The 15993-nt window shown below is 43.4% G+C and overlaps 1 protein-coding gene across 1 annotated transcript in view; it reads left to right on the top strand.

Moving 5' to 3' along the window:
- Window positions 1–8644, top strand: part of hao1 (hydroxyacid oxidase (glycolate oxidase) 1) — a 34326-nt gene extending 25682 nt beyond the window's left edge. The window contains exons 6-8 of the mRNA XM_079832923.1: window positions 4376–4534; window positions 4613–4682; window positions 8179–8644. Of these exons, the coding sequence (XP_079689049.1) occupies window positions 4376–4534; window positions 4613–4682; window positions 8179–8246 (297 nt within the window). The 3' untranslated portion in view covers window positions 8247–8644. The remainder of the gene's footprint in view (window positions 1–4375; window positions 4535–4612; window positions 4683–8178) is intronic.
- The last annotated feature ends 7349 nt before the right edge of the window (window positions 8645–15993 follow it).

Below are 15993 nucleotides of genomic sequence, written 5' to 3' on the forward strand. Positions count from 1 at the left end.
CAACCCAACCCAAAACAACACAACATAACACAACCCAACACAACACAACCTACAGTAACCCAACCCAACCCAACGTAACACAACCCAAACCAACACAACACAACCAAACCAAACCAAACCAAACCCAACGTAACACAACACAACACAATCCAACCCAACCCAACCCAACACAACACAACTTACAGTAACACAATCCAACCCAACGTAACACAACCCAAACCAACACAACACAAACCAACACAACGCAACCCAATGTAACCCAACCCAACACAACACAACAAAACCTACAGTAACACAATGCAACCCAGCCCAACACAACACAACTTACAGTAACACATTCCAACCCAACCCAACGTAACAACCCAAACCAACACAACCCAACACAACCCAACCAAACCCAACCCAACGTAACATAACACAACCGAACACAACACAACCCAACCCAACCCAACGTAACACAACTTACAGTAACACAATCCAACCCAACCCAACACAACACAACTTACAGTAACACAATCCAACCCAACGTAACACAACCCAAACCAACACAACACAAACCAACACAACACAACACAAACCAACACAACCCAACGTAACCCAACCCAACACAACACAACCTACAGTAACACAATCCAACCCAACCCAACGTAACACAACCCAAACCAACACAACACAAACCAACACAACACAAACCAACACAACCCAACGTAACCCAACCCAACACAACACAACCTACAGTAACACAATCCAACCCAACACAACACATCTTACAGTAACACATTCCAACCCAACCCAACGTAACAACCCAAACCAAAACAACCCAACACAAAACAACACAACACAAACCAACGCAACACAACCCAACGTAACACAACCCAACACAACACAACCTACAGTAACACAATCCAACCCAACCCAACGTAACACAACCCAAACCAACACAACCCAACCCAACACAACCAAACCCAACGTAACGTAACACAACACAACACAACCTACAGTAACACAATCCAACCCAACCCAACGTAACACAACCCAAACCAACACAACTTACAGTAACACAATCCAACCCAACCCAACCCAACGTAACACAACACAAACCAACACAACACAACACAACGTAACACAACTTACAGTAACACAATCCAAACCAACCCAACACAACACAACTTACAGTAACACAATCCAACCCAACCCAACGTAACACAACCCAAACCAACACAACACAACACAACACAACACAACACAACTTACAGTAACACAATCCAACCCAACACAACACAACTTACAGTAACACAATCCAACCCAACGTAACACAACTTACAGTAACACAATCCAACCCAACCCAACGTAACACAACCCAAACCAACACAACACAACACAACGTAACACAACTTACAGTAACACAATCCAACACAACACAACTTACAGTAACACAATCCAACCCAACGTAACACAACCCAAACCAACACAACACAAACCAACACAACGCAACCCAATGTAACCCAACCCAATGTAACCCAACCCAACACAACACAACAAAACCTACAGTAACACAATGCAACCCAGCCCAACACAACACAACTTACAGTAACACATTCCAACCCAACCCAACGTAACAACCCAAACCAACACAACCCAACACAACCCAACCAAACCCAACCCAACGTAACATAACACAACCGAACCCAACACAACCCAACCCAACCCAACGTAACACAACTTACAGTAACACAATCCAACCCAACCCAACACAACACAACTTACAGTAACACAATCCAACCCAACCCAACGTAACACAACCCAACCCAACACAACCAAACCCAACGTAACACAACACAACACAACCAAACGTAACACAACTCAACACAACACAACCTACAGTAACCCAATCCAACCCAACCCAACGTAACACAACCCAAATCAACACAACACAACCAAACCCAGCCCAACGTAACATAACCCAACACAACCCAATCCAACCCAACACAACCTACAGTAACACAATCCAACCCAACACAATTTACAGTAACACAATCCAACCCAACACAACGTAACACAACCCAAACTAACACAACACAACATAACACAACGTAACCCAACCCAAACCCAACACAACACAACCTAAAGTAACACAATCCAAACCCAACACAACACAACTTACAGTAACACATTCCTACCAAACCCAACGTAACAACACAAACCAACACAACACAACCCAAACCAACACAACACAACACAACATCTAACCCAACCCAACGTAACACAACCCAAACCAACACAACACAACCAAACCCAACGTAACACAACCCAACACAACACAACACAACCAAACCAAACGTAACCCAACCCAACACAACGTAACAACACAACCCAACACAACACAACACAACCAAACCAAATGTAACAACCCAACACAACACAACGTAACAACCCAACCCAACACAACACAACCAAACCAAACGTAACACAACCCAACCCAACACAACACAACACAACACAACACAACCAAAACCAACGTAACACAACACAACCCAACACAACACAACACAACCCAACGTAACACAACCCAACACAACACAACCTAGAGTAACCCAATCCAACCCAACCCAACGTAACACAACCCAAACCAACACAACCAAACCCAACCCAACGCAACGCAACACAACACAACACAACACAACACAACACAACACAACACAACACAACACAACCCAACACAACACAACCTACAGTAACACAATCCAACCCAACCCAACACAACTTACAGTAACACAATCCAAACCAACCCAACACAACACAACTTACAGTAACACAATCCAACCCAACCCAACCAAAACCAACACAACACAACACAACACAAACCAACACAACACAACCCAACGTAACCCAACCCAAACCCAACACAACCTAAAGTAACACAATCCAAACCCAACCCAACACAACCCAACTTACAGTAACACATTCCTACCAAACCCAACGTAACAACCCAAACCAACACAACACAACACAACACAACCCAACACAACACAACACAACCCTACGTAACACAACCCAACACAACACAACCTAGAGTAACACAATCTAACCCAACGCAACACAACACAACCCAAACCAACACAACCCAACCACACCCAACGTAACAACCCAACACAACCCAACCACACCCAACGTAACACAACACAACCCAACACAACACAACACAACACAACCAAACCCAACGTAACACAACCCAACACAACACAACACAACCCAACGTAACACAACCCAACACAACACAACCTAGAGTAACCCAATCCAACCCAACCCAACGTAACACAACCCAAACCAACACAACACAACAAAACCCAACCCAACGTAACATAACACAACCCAACACAACACAACCCAACGTAACAAACCAACCCAACACAACACAACCTACAGTAACACAATCCAACCCAACACAACTTACAGTAACACAATACAACCCAACCCAACGTAACACAACCCAAACCAACACAACACAACACAAACCAACACAACCCAACACAACCCAAATCAACACAACACAATCAAACCCAGCCCAACGTAACATAACCCAACACAACCCAATCCAACCCAACACAACCTACAGTAACACAATCCAACCCAACCCAACCCAACCCAACGTAACAAACCAACACAACACAACCTACAGTAACACAATCCAACCCAACCCAACCCAACGTAACACAACCCAAACCAACACAACACAACACAACCAAACCCAATGTAACACAACCCAACACAACACAACCAAACCAAACGTAACACAACACACCCCAACACAACACAACCAAACCCAAAGTAACACAACCCAACACAATGAAATAAAATATTATAAAATAAAATACAAAAATATAATAAAAGAAAATAAAACATTAAAACACTAAAATACCATAAAATAAGAACTTTCTGTGATACCATTCAACAGTTCTGGTGATAAGACAAAAAGCACAATATGTGTATTTTGATACTCAAATTCACTCCTGGTCAAAAAAAGTGTGGAATAATTATGATTTTAAAAGAAGTCTCTTCTGCTCACCACGGCTGCATTTGATGAAAAATACAATAAAAACAGTAATATTGTGAAATATTATTATAATCCAAATGTGGCGTTTTCTATGTGAATATATTTTAAAATGTAATTTATTCCTGTGATGCAAAGGTGAATTTTCAGCATCATTACTCCAGTCTATTATTTATGCTCAACTATTAATATTGGTTTGTATTTTCTTATTATGGTTTTCAAAGTATTTAATAAAAAAATCATAATTTAACTTTTGAGTGGTAGAACAGAATGAAAGAGCACCCTTTGATCAGTAACATGCAGTAATGGTGTGTGTCAGTGCAGATTGACGCTTTGCCTGAGGTTGTGGAGGCTGTAGGAGGAAAGGTGGAGGTTTTCATGGATGGAGGGGTCCGCAAGGGCACAGATGTGCTGAAGGCTCTGGCGCTGGGAGCAAAGGCGGTGTTTGTAGGGAGACCCGTCCTGTGGGCGCTTGCCTGTGAGGTAAAACACAGTAAATGTGGAATTACTGGACATGTTAGTTCCTAATGTCTAACAGGACATCAATCTTTCTGTTTGCAGGGAGACAAAGGAGTCGCTAATGTTCTGCAGTTACTGCGCGAGGAGCTTCATCTTGCATTGGCGCTTACAGGTAGTTCGGTTTGAGCATTTGTTTGTGCATGGGTGAACACAACACAACAAAACACAACGCAACCCAACACATCCCATCCCATCCCATCCCAAGCCAACACAACACATCCCAACACAACACATCCCATCCCATCCCATCCCAACACAACACATCCCATTCCATCCCATCCCAACCCAACCCAACACATCCCATCCCAACCCAACACAACACAACACAACACAACACAACACAACACAACACATCCCAACACAATACAACACATCCCAACCCATCCCATCCCAAGCCAACACAACACATCCCAACCCAACACAGCACAACACATCCCATCCCATCCCAACACAACACATCCCATCCCAACCCAACACAACACAACACAACACAACACAACCCATCCCATCCCATCCCATCCCAAGCCAACACAACACATCCCAACCCAACACAGCACAACACATCCCATCCCATCCCAACACATCCCATCCCAACCCAACACAACACAACACAACACAACACAACACATCCCAACACAACACAACACAACCCAACCCAACCCATCCCATCCCAACACAACACATCCCATCCCAACCCAACCCAACACAACCCAACACATCCCAACGCAACTCAACACAACCCAACAAACCCATCCCATCCCAACACATCCCATCCCAACCCAACCCAACCCAACCCAACACATCCCATCTCAACACAACCCATCCCATCCCATCCCAACACAACGCAACTCAACACAACCCATCCCATCCCATCCCAACACAACACAACACAACCATTCCATCCCAACACAACGCAACTCAACACAACCCATCCCATCCCATCCCAACACAACACAACACAACCATTCCATCCCAACACAACACAACACAACCCATCCCATCCCATCCCAACACAACACAACACAACCATTCCATCCCAACACAACGCAACTCAACACAACACAACACAACACAACCCAACCCATCCCAACGCAACACAACGCAACACAACACAACACATCCCATCCCATCCCATCCCATCCCATCCCATCCCAACTCAACACAACCCATCCCATCCCAACACAACGCAACTCAACACAACCCATCCCAACACAACTCAACACAACCCATCCCATCCCAACACAACACAACACAACCCATCCCATCCCAACACAACACAACCATTCCATCCCAACACAACGCAACTCAACACAACCCAACACAACACAACCCAACCCATCCCAACGCAACACAACGCAACACAACCCAACACAACGCAACACAACACAACACAACACAACACAACACAACACAACACAACCCAACACAACGCAACCCAACCCAACCCAACCCAACACATCCCATCCCAACCCAACTCAACACAACCCATCCCAACACAACACAACACAACCCATCCCATCCCATCCCAACACAACACAACACAACCATTCCATCCCAACACAACGCAACTCAACACAACCCATCCCATCCCAACACAACACAACCATTCCATCCCAACACAACACAACACAACCCATCCCATCCCATCCCATCCCAACACAACACAACACAACAACACAACACAACCATTCCATCCCAACACAACGCAACTCAACACAACCCAACCCAACCCATCCCAACGCAACACAACGCAACACAACACAACACATCCCATCCCATCCCATCCCATCCTAACTCAACACAACCCATCCCATCCCAACACAACGCAACTCAACACAAACCATCCCAACACAACTCAACACAACCCATCCCATCCCAACACAACACAACACAACCCATCCCATCCCAACACAACACAACACAACACAACACAACACAACACAACCATTCCATCCCAACACAACGCAACACAACCCAACACAACACAACACAACCCAACCCATCCCAACGCAACGCAACACAACGCAACACAACACAACACAACACAACACAACCCAACACAAAGCAACACAACACAACACAACACAACACAACCCATCCCATCCCAACACAACGCAACACAACCCATCCCATCCCAACCCAACCCAACACAATCCATCCCAACACAACACAACACAACCCATCACATCCCAACACAACGCAACGTAACACAACACATCCCATCCCAACACAACGCAACACAACCCATCCCATCCCAACCCAACACAATCCATCCCAACACAACACAACACAACCCATCACATCCCAACACAACGCAACGTAACACAACACAACACATCCCATCCCAACACAACACATCCCATCCCAACACAACGCAACACAACCCATCCCATCCCATCCCAACACAATCCATCCCAACACAACACAACACATCACATCCCAACACAACGCAACGTAACACAACACAACACATCCCATCCCAACACAACACATCCCATCCCAACACAACGCAACACAACCCATCCCATCCCAACACAATCCATCCCAACACAACACAACACAACACAACCCATCACATCCCAACACAACGCAACGTAACACAACACAACACAACACATCCCATCCCAACACAACACATCCCATCCCATCTCAACACAACTCAACCCAACATAACAAATTGAACACAACAAATGGAAAAACACAATAAAACAAAACAAAAAACACAATAAAACAAAAATAAAATAAAACACAATAAAACAAAACAAAAACACAATAAAACAAAACAAACACAATAAAACAAAACAAATAAAAAGCACAATAAAACTAAATAAAATAAAACACAAAAAAACTAAACAAAACAAAAAACACAATAAAACAAAATAAAATAAAATAAAACACAATAAAACAAAACAAAAAACACAATAAAACAAAACAAAACAAAAACACAATAAAACAAAACAAATAAAAAGCACAATAAAAACAAAATAAAACAAAACAAAATAAAACACAATAAAACAAAACAAAAAACACAATAAAACAAAACAAAAACACAATAAAACAAAATAAAATAAAACACAATAAAACAAAACACAATAAAAAACTAAACAAAACAAAAAACACAATAAAACAAAACAAAAACACAATAAAACAAAATAAAATAAAACCCAATAAAACAAAACAAAAAACAATAAAACCCAATAAAACGAAACCCAATAAAAAACAAAATAAAATACACAATAAAACAAAACAAAAACACAATAAAACAAAACAAAAAACAATAAAACAAAATAAATAAATAAAACAAAATAAAATAAAACACAATAAAACAAAACAAAAACAAAAAACACAATAAAACAAAACAAAATAAAACCCAATAAAACTAAACACAATAAAAACAAAATAAAACCCAATAAAACAAAACAAAAAACACAATAAAACAAAACAAAAAACAATAAAACAAAAAAAAACCACAATAAAACAAAACCCAATAAAACAAAACAAAATAAAATAAAACCCAATTAAACAAAACAAAAAAAGATGTAACATACAGTATTCATCAGTGTGATTGGCATGTGACATTGTTTTCACGGTGTGTTGTCTTCTGGCAGGATGTTGCTCACTGAAGGAAGTCAATAGATCCCTTTTGAGAAGATCTGAACTCATTTCAAGGATCTAATGAGCAGAACTGTTGCATGCTGGGGGATTTCATGTGTGCCAGTGACTGGACCGCCTTGTGCAAATCAAATGAACCCAGAGTATTTGGGCACGACAGATTTAGCATCATGAATAAAACATTTGTGCAAGTCATTTGTGTAAAGTTTTGAATAAATGCATCAAAAGCATGCGGTTTGTATAACCCTACCGTGCATGACAGCAGTAATCCTTCCTGTTTACTCCAAGCATGCAATGTTTAGCAACCCAAACCAGTTTTGTGACTCTTCCAGTTTGCACAGGGACTGTTTTCTTCACTGTCCGGACACTGGGAACAGAACAAAGAGGATATTTAAAGGGATGTTTCACCTAAAAAACAGGGTTTTTCCAAGTTAAAAAAACAAAATAAAAATATTTTATTTCAGCTAGTTGCCAAGGAAAGATTGATCATTTTCATTTAGTTTAGAATTAGCACATTTTACATCACCACACTTGTCATTTTCATTCCTCTCTTTCATTACAGTAATAGTCAATTTGCTGTAAACATGCTCCCTGCTGTACGGTTCTCATGAATATGCATGTGCTCCCTCGACGGGGCCCAAAAGGCAAACAGGTTTGTGAGAGGTTCAGAAAGGTCACACACAAGGCATGGGATTTCTTTACTAGCTCTTTCCATGGCTGAACCACAGGACCTGAATGAAGCCATTATATGCATTGACTCTCCACAGGAAAACAAACTTTGTCAGGGCTCTGTTCATTAGCACCTAACACTTTGTTTGAACCGCCTACTTGTGCAGGGGCCAGAAAGGGGAAGTGAACTCCTGCTGCAATCAAACAAAACCCACAGTTTATGAGGTTTTACGAGGTTCTGCGTTGTTTGTATGCACCCTAGATAGATAGAGTGCTTAAGATCACAATGCTTAAGATAAAAAATATATACAAAAACAAGCAGTGTTGGGTGTAATGCATTACTAAGTAACTAATTACTGTAATTTTATTACTTTTTCAAGGGAAAAGTAATCAAATGACAGTAATTAAAGTAAGGGATTACTCTTAATAGTTTCTCTTAAGTTGCTTCTGATGTAATTGCATGAAATACTTTATAAATACTGACTACTGAACAATTATATATAAAACAACAAATCAAAATGTAACGTCTAAAAAACGTGGGAATCACAGGGTTTCTCACGATACAATACTGTGACAAGCAGGGCGGGCGAGAGCCGCGAGAGAGCGGCTCGAGGCCAGTGAGCGATTGATGAGCGTCAGCTGTGCGTCACACCGGTCTCGGATCTCTCACGGAGGAGCGATGGAAGCATAAAAGGAGGAGTGACGACAGTGAAAGGAGAGAGGACCAGGCCTGGACCTTATGCTGTGTTTTGTTTATGTTTTATCATGTGTGCGTGCGTTTTTATTTTCATTTTGTTTATTTTAAGATTAAAGTCTTTAACCGTTCGCCAGTTCAGTGTACTCTGTTACATTGGTGCCGAAACCCGGGAGGGAAGGAAGGACATGCTGTCGGAGGGCCCTTTCTGCTGCAGTTATAACAACCTTGAGCTCAACACGCTCAAAACGGTGGAGATGATAGTGGACTTCAGGAGGAACAGCCCACAGGATTATTGGTGCTCCCCTGCCAACCCTCCAGGACCTGTACTCTTCCAGAGTGAGGAAGAGAGCAGGGAAAATCATCAAAGACTCCGCTCACCCTGGACACCGCATGTTTGAACTGTTACCGTCAGGACGGCGACTACGATCACTGGCCACTAGAACATCTAGGCACAGGAACAGTTTCTTCCCACAGGCCATTTCCCTCTTGAACAGTTAAATACACCCCGCCCCCTTAAGCGCAATACTCCCACTGTTTAGTGCAACTAAACTCAGGAGATTATTTATATTTGGCACCTAGTGGGTACCGCCCGGCCTGCGAGGGGTAAGTTTAAGGGTATAGTTAGGGACAGGTGTGGTGGAATTTGGTAAGTTTAAGGGTAAAGTTAGGGACAGGTGTGGTGATATGGGTAAGTTTAAGGGTAAAGTTAGGGAAAGTGTGGTGGTATGGTTAAGTTTAAGGGTAAAATTAGTAACAGGTGTGGTGGTATGGGTAAGTTTAAGCGTAAAATTAGGGACAGGTGTGGTGGTATGGGTAAGTTTAAGGGTAGGGTTAGGGACAGGTGTGGTGATATGGGTAAGTTTAAGGGTACCATTAGGGACAGGTGTGGTGGAATGGGTAAGTTTAAGGGTAGGGTTAGGGACAGGTGTGGTGGTATGGGTAAGTTTAAGGGTAACATTAAGGACAGGTGTGGTGTTATGGGTAAGTTTAAGGGTAGGGTTAGGGACAGGTGTGGTGGTATGGGTAAGTTTAAGGGTAAAATTAGGGACAGGTGTGGTGGTATGGGTAAGTTTAAGGGTAGGGTTAGGGACAGGTGTGGTGGTATAGGTAAGTTTAAGGGTAACATTAGGGACAGGTGTGGTGGTATGGGTAAGTTTAAGGGTAGGGTTAGGGACAGGTGTGGTGGTATGGGTAAGTTTAAGGGTAAAATTAGGAACAGGTGTGGTGGTATGGGTAAGTTAAGGGTAAAGTTAGGAACAGGTGTGGTGGTATGGGTAAGTTAAGGGTAAAGTTAGGGACAGGTGTGGTGGTATGGGTAAGTTTAAGGGTAGGGTTAGGGACAGGTGTGGTGATATGGGTAAGTTTAAGGGTAAAATTAGGGACAGGTGTGGTGGTATGGGTAAGTTTAAGGGTAGGGTTAGGGACAGGTGTGGTGATATGGGTAAGTTTAAGGGTAGGGTTAGGGACAGGTGTGGTGGTATGGGTAAGTTTAAGGGTAACATTAAGGACAGGTGTGGTGGTATGGGTAAGTTTAAGGGTAGGGTTAGGGACAGGTGTGGTGGTATGGGTAAGTTTAAGGGTAAAATTAGGAACAGGTGTGGTGGTATGGGTAAGTTAAGGGTAAAGTTAGGGACAGGTGTGGTGGTATGGTTAAGTTTAAGGGTAAAGTTAGGCACAGGTGTGGTGGTATGGGTACATTTAAGAGTAAAGTTAGGGACAGGTGTGGTGGTGTGGGTAAGTTTAAGGGTAAAGTTAGGGACAGGTGTGGTGGTATGGGTAAGTTTAAGGGTAAAGTTATGGACAGGTGTGGTGGTATGGTTAAGTTTAAGGGTAAAGTTAGGGACAGGTGTGGTGGTATGGGTAAGTTTAAGGGTAAAATTAGGAACAGGTGTGGTGGTATGGGTAAGTTAAGGGTAAAGTTAGGGACAGGACAGGTGTGGCCACTCTCCGCTCACCCTGGACACCGCATGTTTGAACTGTTACCGTCAGGACGGCGACTACGATCACTGGCCACTAGAACATCTAGGCACAGGAACAGTTTCTTCCCACAGGCCATTTCCCTCTTGAACAGTTAAATACACCCCGCCCCCTTAAGCGCAATACTCCCACTGTTTAGTGCAACTAAACTCAGGAGATTATTTATATTTGGCACCTAGTGGGTACCGCCCGGCCTGCGAGGGGTAAGTTTAAGGGTATAGTTAGGGACAGGTGTGGTGGAATTTGGTAAGTTTAAGGGTAAAGTTAGGGAAAGTGTGGTGGTATGGTTAAGTTTAAGGGTAAAATTAGTAACAGGTGTGGTGGTATGGGTAAGTTTAAGCGTAAAATTAGGGACAGGTGTGGTGGTATGGGTAAGTTTAAGGGTAGGGTTAGGGAAAGGTGTGGTGATATGGGTAAGTTTAAGGGTACCATTAGGGACAGGTGTGGTGGAATGGGTAAGTTTAAGGGTAGGGTTAGGGACAGGTGTGGTGGTATGGGTAAGTTTAAGGGTAACATTAAGGACAGGTGTGGTGGTATGGGTAAGTTTAAGGGTAAAGTTAGGGACAGGTGTAGTGGTATGGGTAAGTTTAAGGGTAACATTAGGGACAGGTGTGGTGTTATGGGTAAGTTTAAGGGTAGGGTTAGGGACAGGTGTGGTGGTATGGGTAAGTTTAAGGGTAAAATTAGGGACAGGTGTGGTGGTATGGGTAAGTTTAAGGGTAGGGTTAGGGACAGGTGTGGTGGTATAGGTAAGTTTAAGGGTAACATTAGGGACAGGTGTGGTGGTATGGGTAAGTTTAAGGGTAGGGTTAGGGACAGGTGTGGTGGTATGGGTAAGTTTAAGGGTAAAATTAGGAACAGGTGTGGTGGTATGGGTAAGTTAAGGGTAAAGTTAGGAACAGGTGTGGTGGTATGGGTAAGTTAAGGGTAAAGTTAGGGACAGGTGTGGTGGTATGGGTAAGTTTAAGGGTAGGGTTAGGGACAGGTGTGGTGATATGGGTAAGTTTAAGGGTAAAATTAGGGACAGGTGTGGTGGTATGGGTAAGTTTAAGGGTAGGGTTAGGGACAGGTGTGGTGATATGGGTAAGTTTAAGGGTAGGGTTAGGGACAGGTGTGGTGGTATGGGTAAGTTTAAGGGTAACATTAAGGACAGGTGTGGTGGTATGGGTAAGTTTAAGGGTAGGGTTAGGGACAGGTGTGGTGGTATGGGTAAGTTTAAGGGTAAAATTAGGAACAGGTGTGGTGGTATGGGTAAGTTAAGGGTAAAGTTAGGGACAGGTGTGGTGGTATGGTTAAGTTTAAGGGTAAAGTTAGGCACAGGTGTGGTGGTATGGGTACATTTAAGAGTAAAGTTAGGGACAGGTGTGGTGGTGTGGGTAAGTTTAAGGGTAAAGTTAGGGACAGGTGTGGTGGTATGGGTAAGTTTAAGGGTAAAGTTATGGACAGGTGTGGTGGTATGGTTAAGTTTAAGGGTAAAGTTAGGGACAGGTGTGGTGGTATGGGTAAATTTACGGGTAAAGTTAGGGACAGGTGTGGTGGTATGGGTAAATTTAACGGTAAAATTAGGGACAGGTGTGGTGGTATGGGTAAGTTTAAGCGTAAAATTAGGGACAGGTGTGGTGGTATGGGTAAGTTTAAGGGTAGGGTTAGGGACAGGTGTGGTGATATGGGTAAGTTTAAGGGTACCATTAGGGACAGGTGTGGTGGAATGGGTAAGTTTAAGGGTAGGGTTAGGAACAGGTGTGGTGGTATGGGTAAGTTAAGGGTAAAGTTAGGGACAGGTGTGGTGGTATGGGTAAGTTTAAGCGTAAAATTAGGGACAGGTGTGGTGGTATGGGTAAGTTTAAGGGTAGGGTTAGGGACAGGTGTGGTGGTATGGGTAAGTTAAGGGTAAAGTTAGGGACAGGTGTGGTGGTATGGGTAAGTTTAAGGGTACCATTAGGGACAGGTGTGGTGGTATGGTTAAGTTTAAGGGTAAAGTTAGGGACAGGTGTGGTGGTATGGGTAAGTTTAAGGGTAAAGTTAGGGACAGGGGTGGTGGTATGGGTAAATTTACGGGTAAAGTTAGGGACAGGTGTGGTGGTATGGGTAAATTTAACGGTAAAATTAGGGACAGGTGTGGTGGTATGGGTAAGTTTAAGCGTAAAATTAGGGACAGGTGTGGTGGTATGGGTAAGTTAAGGGTAAAGTTAGGGACAGGTGTGGTGGTATGGGTAAGTTTAAGGGTACCATTAGGGACAGGTGTGGTGATATGGGTAAGTTTAAGGGTAAAATTAGGGACAGGTGTGGTGGTATGGGTAAGTTTAAGGGTAGGGTTAGGGACAGGTGTGGTGATATGGGTAAGTTTAAGGGTAGGGTTAGGGACAGGTGTGGTGGTATGGGTAAGTTTAAGGGTAACATTAAGGACAGGTGTGGTGGTATGGGTAAGTTTAAGGGTAGGGTTAGGGACAGGTGTGGTGGTATGGGTAAGTTTAAGGGTAAAATTAGGAACAGGTGTGGTGGTATGGGTAAGTTAAGGGTAAAGTTAGGGACAGGTGTGGTGGTATGGTTAAGTTTAAGGGTAAAGTTAGGCACAGGTGTGGTGGTATGGGTACATTTAAGAGTAAAGTTAGGGACAGGTGTGGTGGTGTGGGTAAGTTTAAGGGTAAAGTTAGGGACAGGTGTGGTGGTATGGGTAAGTTTAAGGGTAAAGTTATGGACAGGTGTGGTGGTATGGTTAAGTTTAAGGGTAAAGTTAGGGACAGGTGTGGTGGTATGGGTAAGTTTAAGGGTAAAGTTAGGGACAGGGGTGGTGGTATGGGTAAATTTACGGGTAAAGTTAGGGACAGGTGTGGTGGTATGGGTAAATTTAACGGTAAAATTAGGGACAGGTGTGGTGGTATGGGTAAGTTTAAGCGTAAAATTAGGGACAGGTGTGGTGGTATGGGTAAGTTTAAGGGTAGGGTTAGGGACAGGTGTGGTGATATGGGTAAGTTTAAGGGTACCATTAGGGACAGGTGTGGTGGAATGGGTAAGTTTAAGGGTAGGGTTAGGAACAGGTGTGGTGGTATGGGTAAGTTAAGGGTAAAGTTAGGGACAGGTGTGGTGGTATGGGTAAGTTTAAGCGTAAAATTAGGGACAGGTGTGGTGGTATGGGTAAGTTTAAGGGTAGGGTTAGGGACAGGTGTGGTGGTATGGGTAAGTTAAGGGTAAAGTTAGGGACAGGTGTGGTGGTATGGGTAAGTTTAAGGGTACCATTAGGGACAGGTGTGGTGGTATGGTTAAGTTTAAGGGTAAAGTTAGGGACAGGTGTGGTGGTATGGGTAAGTTTAAGGGTAAAGTTAGGGACAGGGGTGGTGGTATGGGTAAATTTACGGGTAAAGTTAGGGACAGGTGTGGTGGTATGGGTAAATTTAACGGTAAAATTAGGGACAGGTGTGGTGGTATGGGTAAGTTTAAGCGTAAAATTAGGGACAGGTGTGGTGGTATGGGTAAGTTAAGGGTAAAGTTAGGGACAGGTGTGGTGGTATGGGTAAGTTTAAGGGTACCATTAGGGACAGGTGTGGTGGTATGTGTAAGTTTAAGAGTAGGGTTAGGAACAGGTGTGGTGGTATGGGTAAGTTAAGGGTAAAGTTAGGGACAGGTGTGGTGGTATGGGTAAGTTTAAGCGTAAAATTAGGGACAGGTGTGGTGGTATGGGTAAGTTTAAGGGTAGGGTTAGGGACAGGTGTGGTGGTATGGGTAAGTTAAGGGTAAAGTTAGGGACAGGTGTGGTGGTATGGGTAAGTTTAAGGGTACCATTAGGGACAGGTGTTGTGGTATGGGTAAGTTTAAGCGTAAAATTAGGGACAGGTGTGGTGGTATGGGTAAGTTTAAGGGTAGGGTTAGGAACAGGTGTGGTGGTATGGGTAAGTTAAGGGTAAAGTTAGGGACAGGTGTGGTGGTATGGTTAAGTTTAAGGGTAAAGTTAGGCACAGGTGTGGTGGTATGGGTACATTTAAGAGTAAAGTTAGGGACAGGTGTGGTGGTGTGGGTAAGTTTAAGGGTAAAGTTAGGGACAGGTGTGGTGGTATGGGTAAGTTTAAGGGTAAAGTTATGGACAGGTGTGGTGGTATGGGTAAGTTTAAGGGTAAAGTTAGGGACAGGGGTGGTGGTATGGGTAAATTTACGGGTAAAGTTAGGGACAGGTGTGGTGGTATGGGTAAATTTAACGGTAAAATTAGGGACAGGTGTGGTGGTATGGGTAAGTTTAAGCGTAAAATTAGGGACAGGTGTGGTGGTATGTGTAAGTTTAAGGGTAGGGTTAGGGACAGGTGTGGTGGTATGGGTAAGTTTAAGGGTAACATTAGGGACAGGTGTGGTGGTATGGGTAAGTTTAAGGGTACGGTTAGGGACAGGTGTGGTGGTATGGGTAAGTTTAAGGGTAACATTAGGGACAGGTGTGGTGGTATGGGTAAGTTTAAGGGTAGGGTTAGGGACAGGTGTGGTG

This window comes from Gobio gobio (genome assembly GCF_949357685.1).
Source record: "Gobio gobio genome assembly, chromosome: 13".
NCBI lineage: Eukaryota > Metazoa > Chordata > Actinopteri > Cypriniformes > Gobionidae > Gobio > Gobio gobio.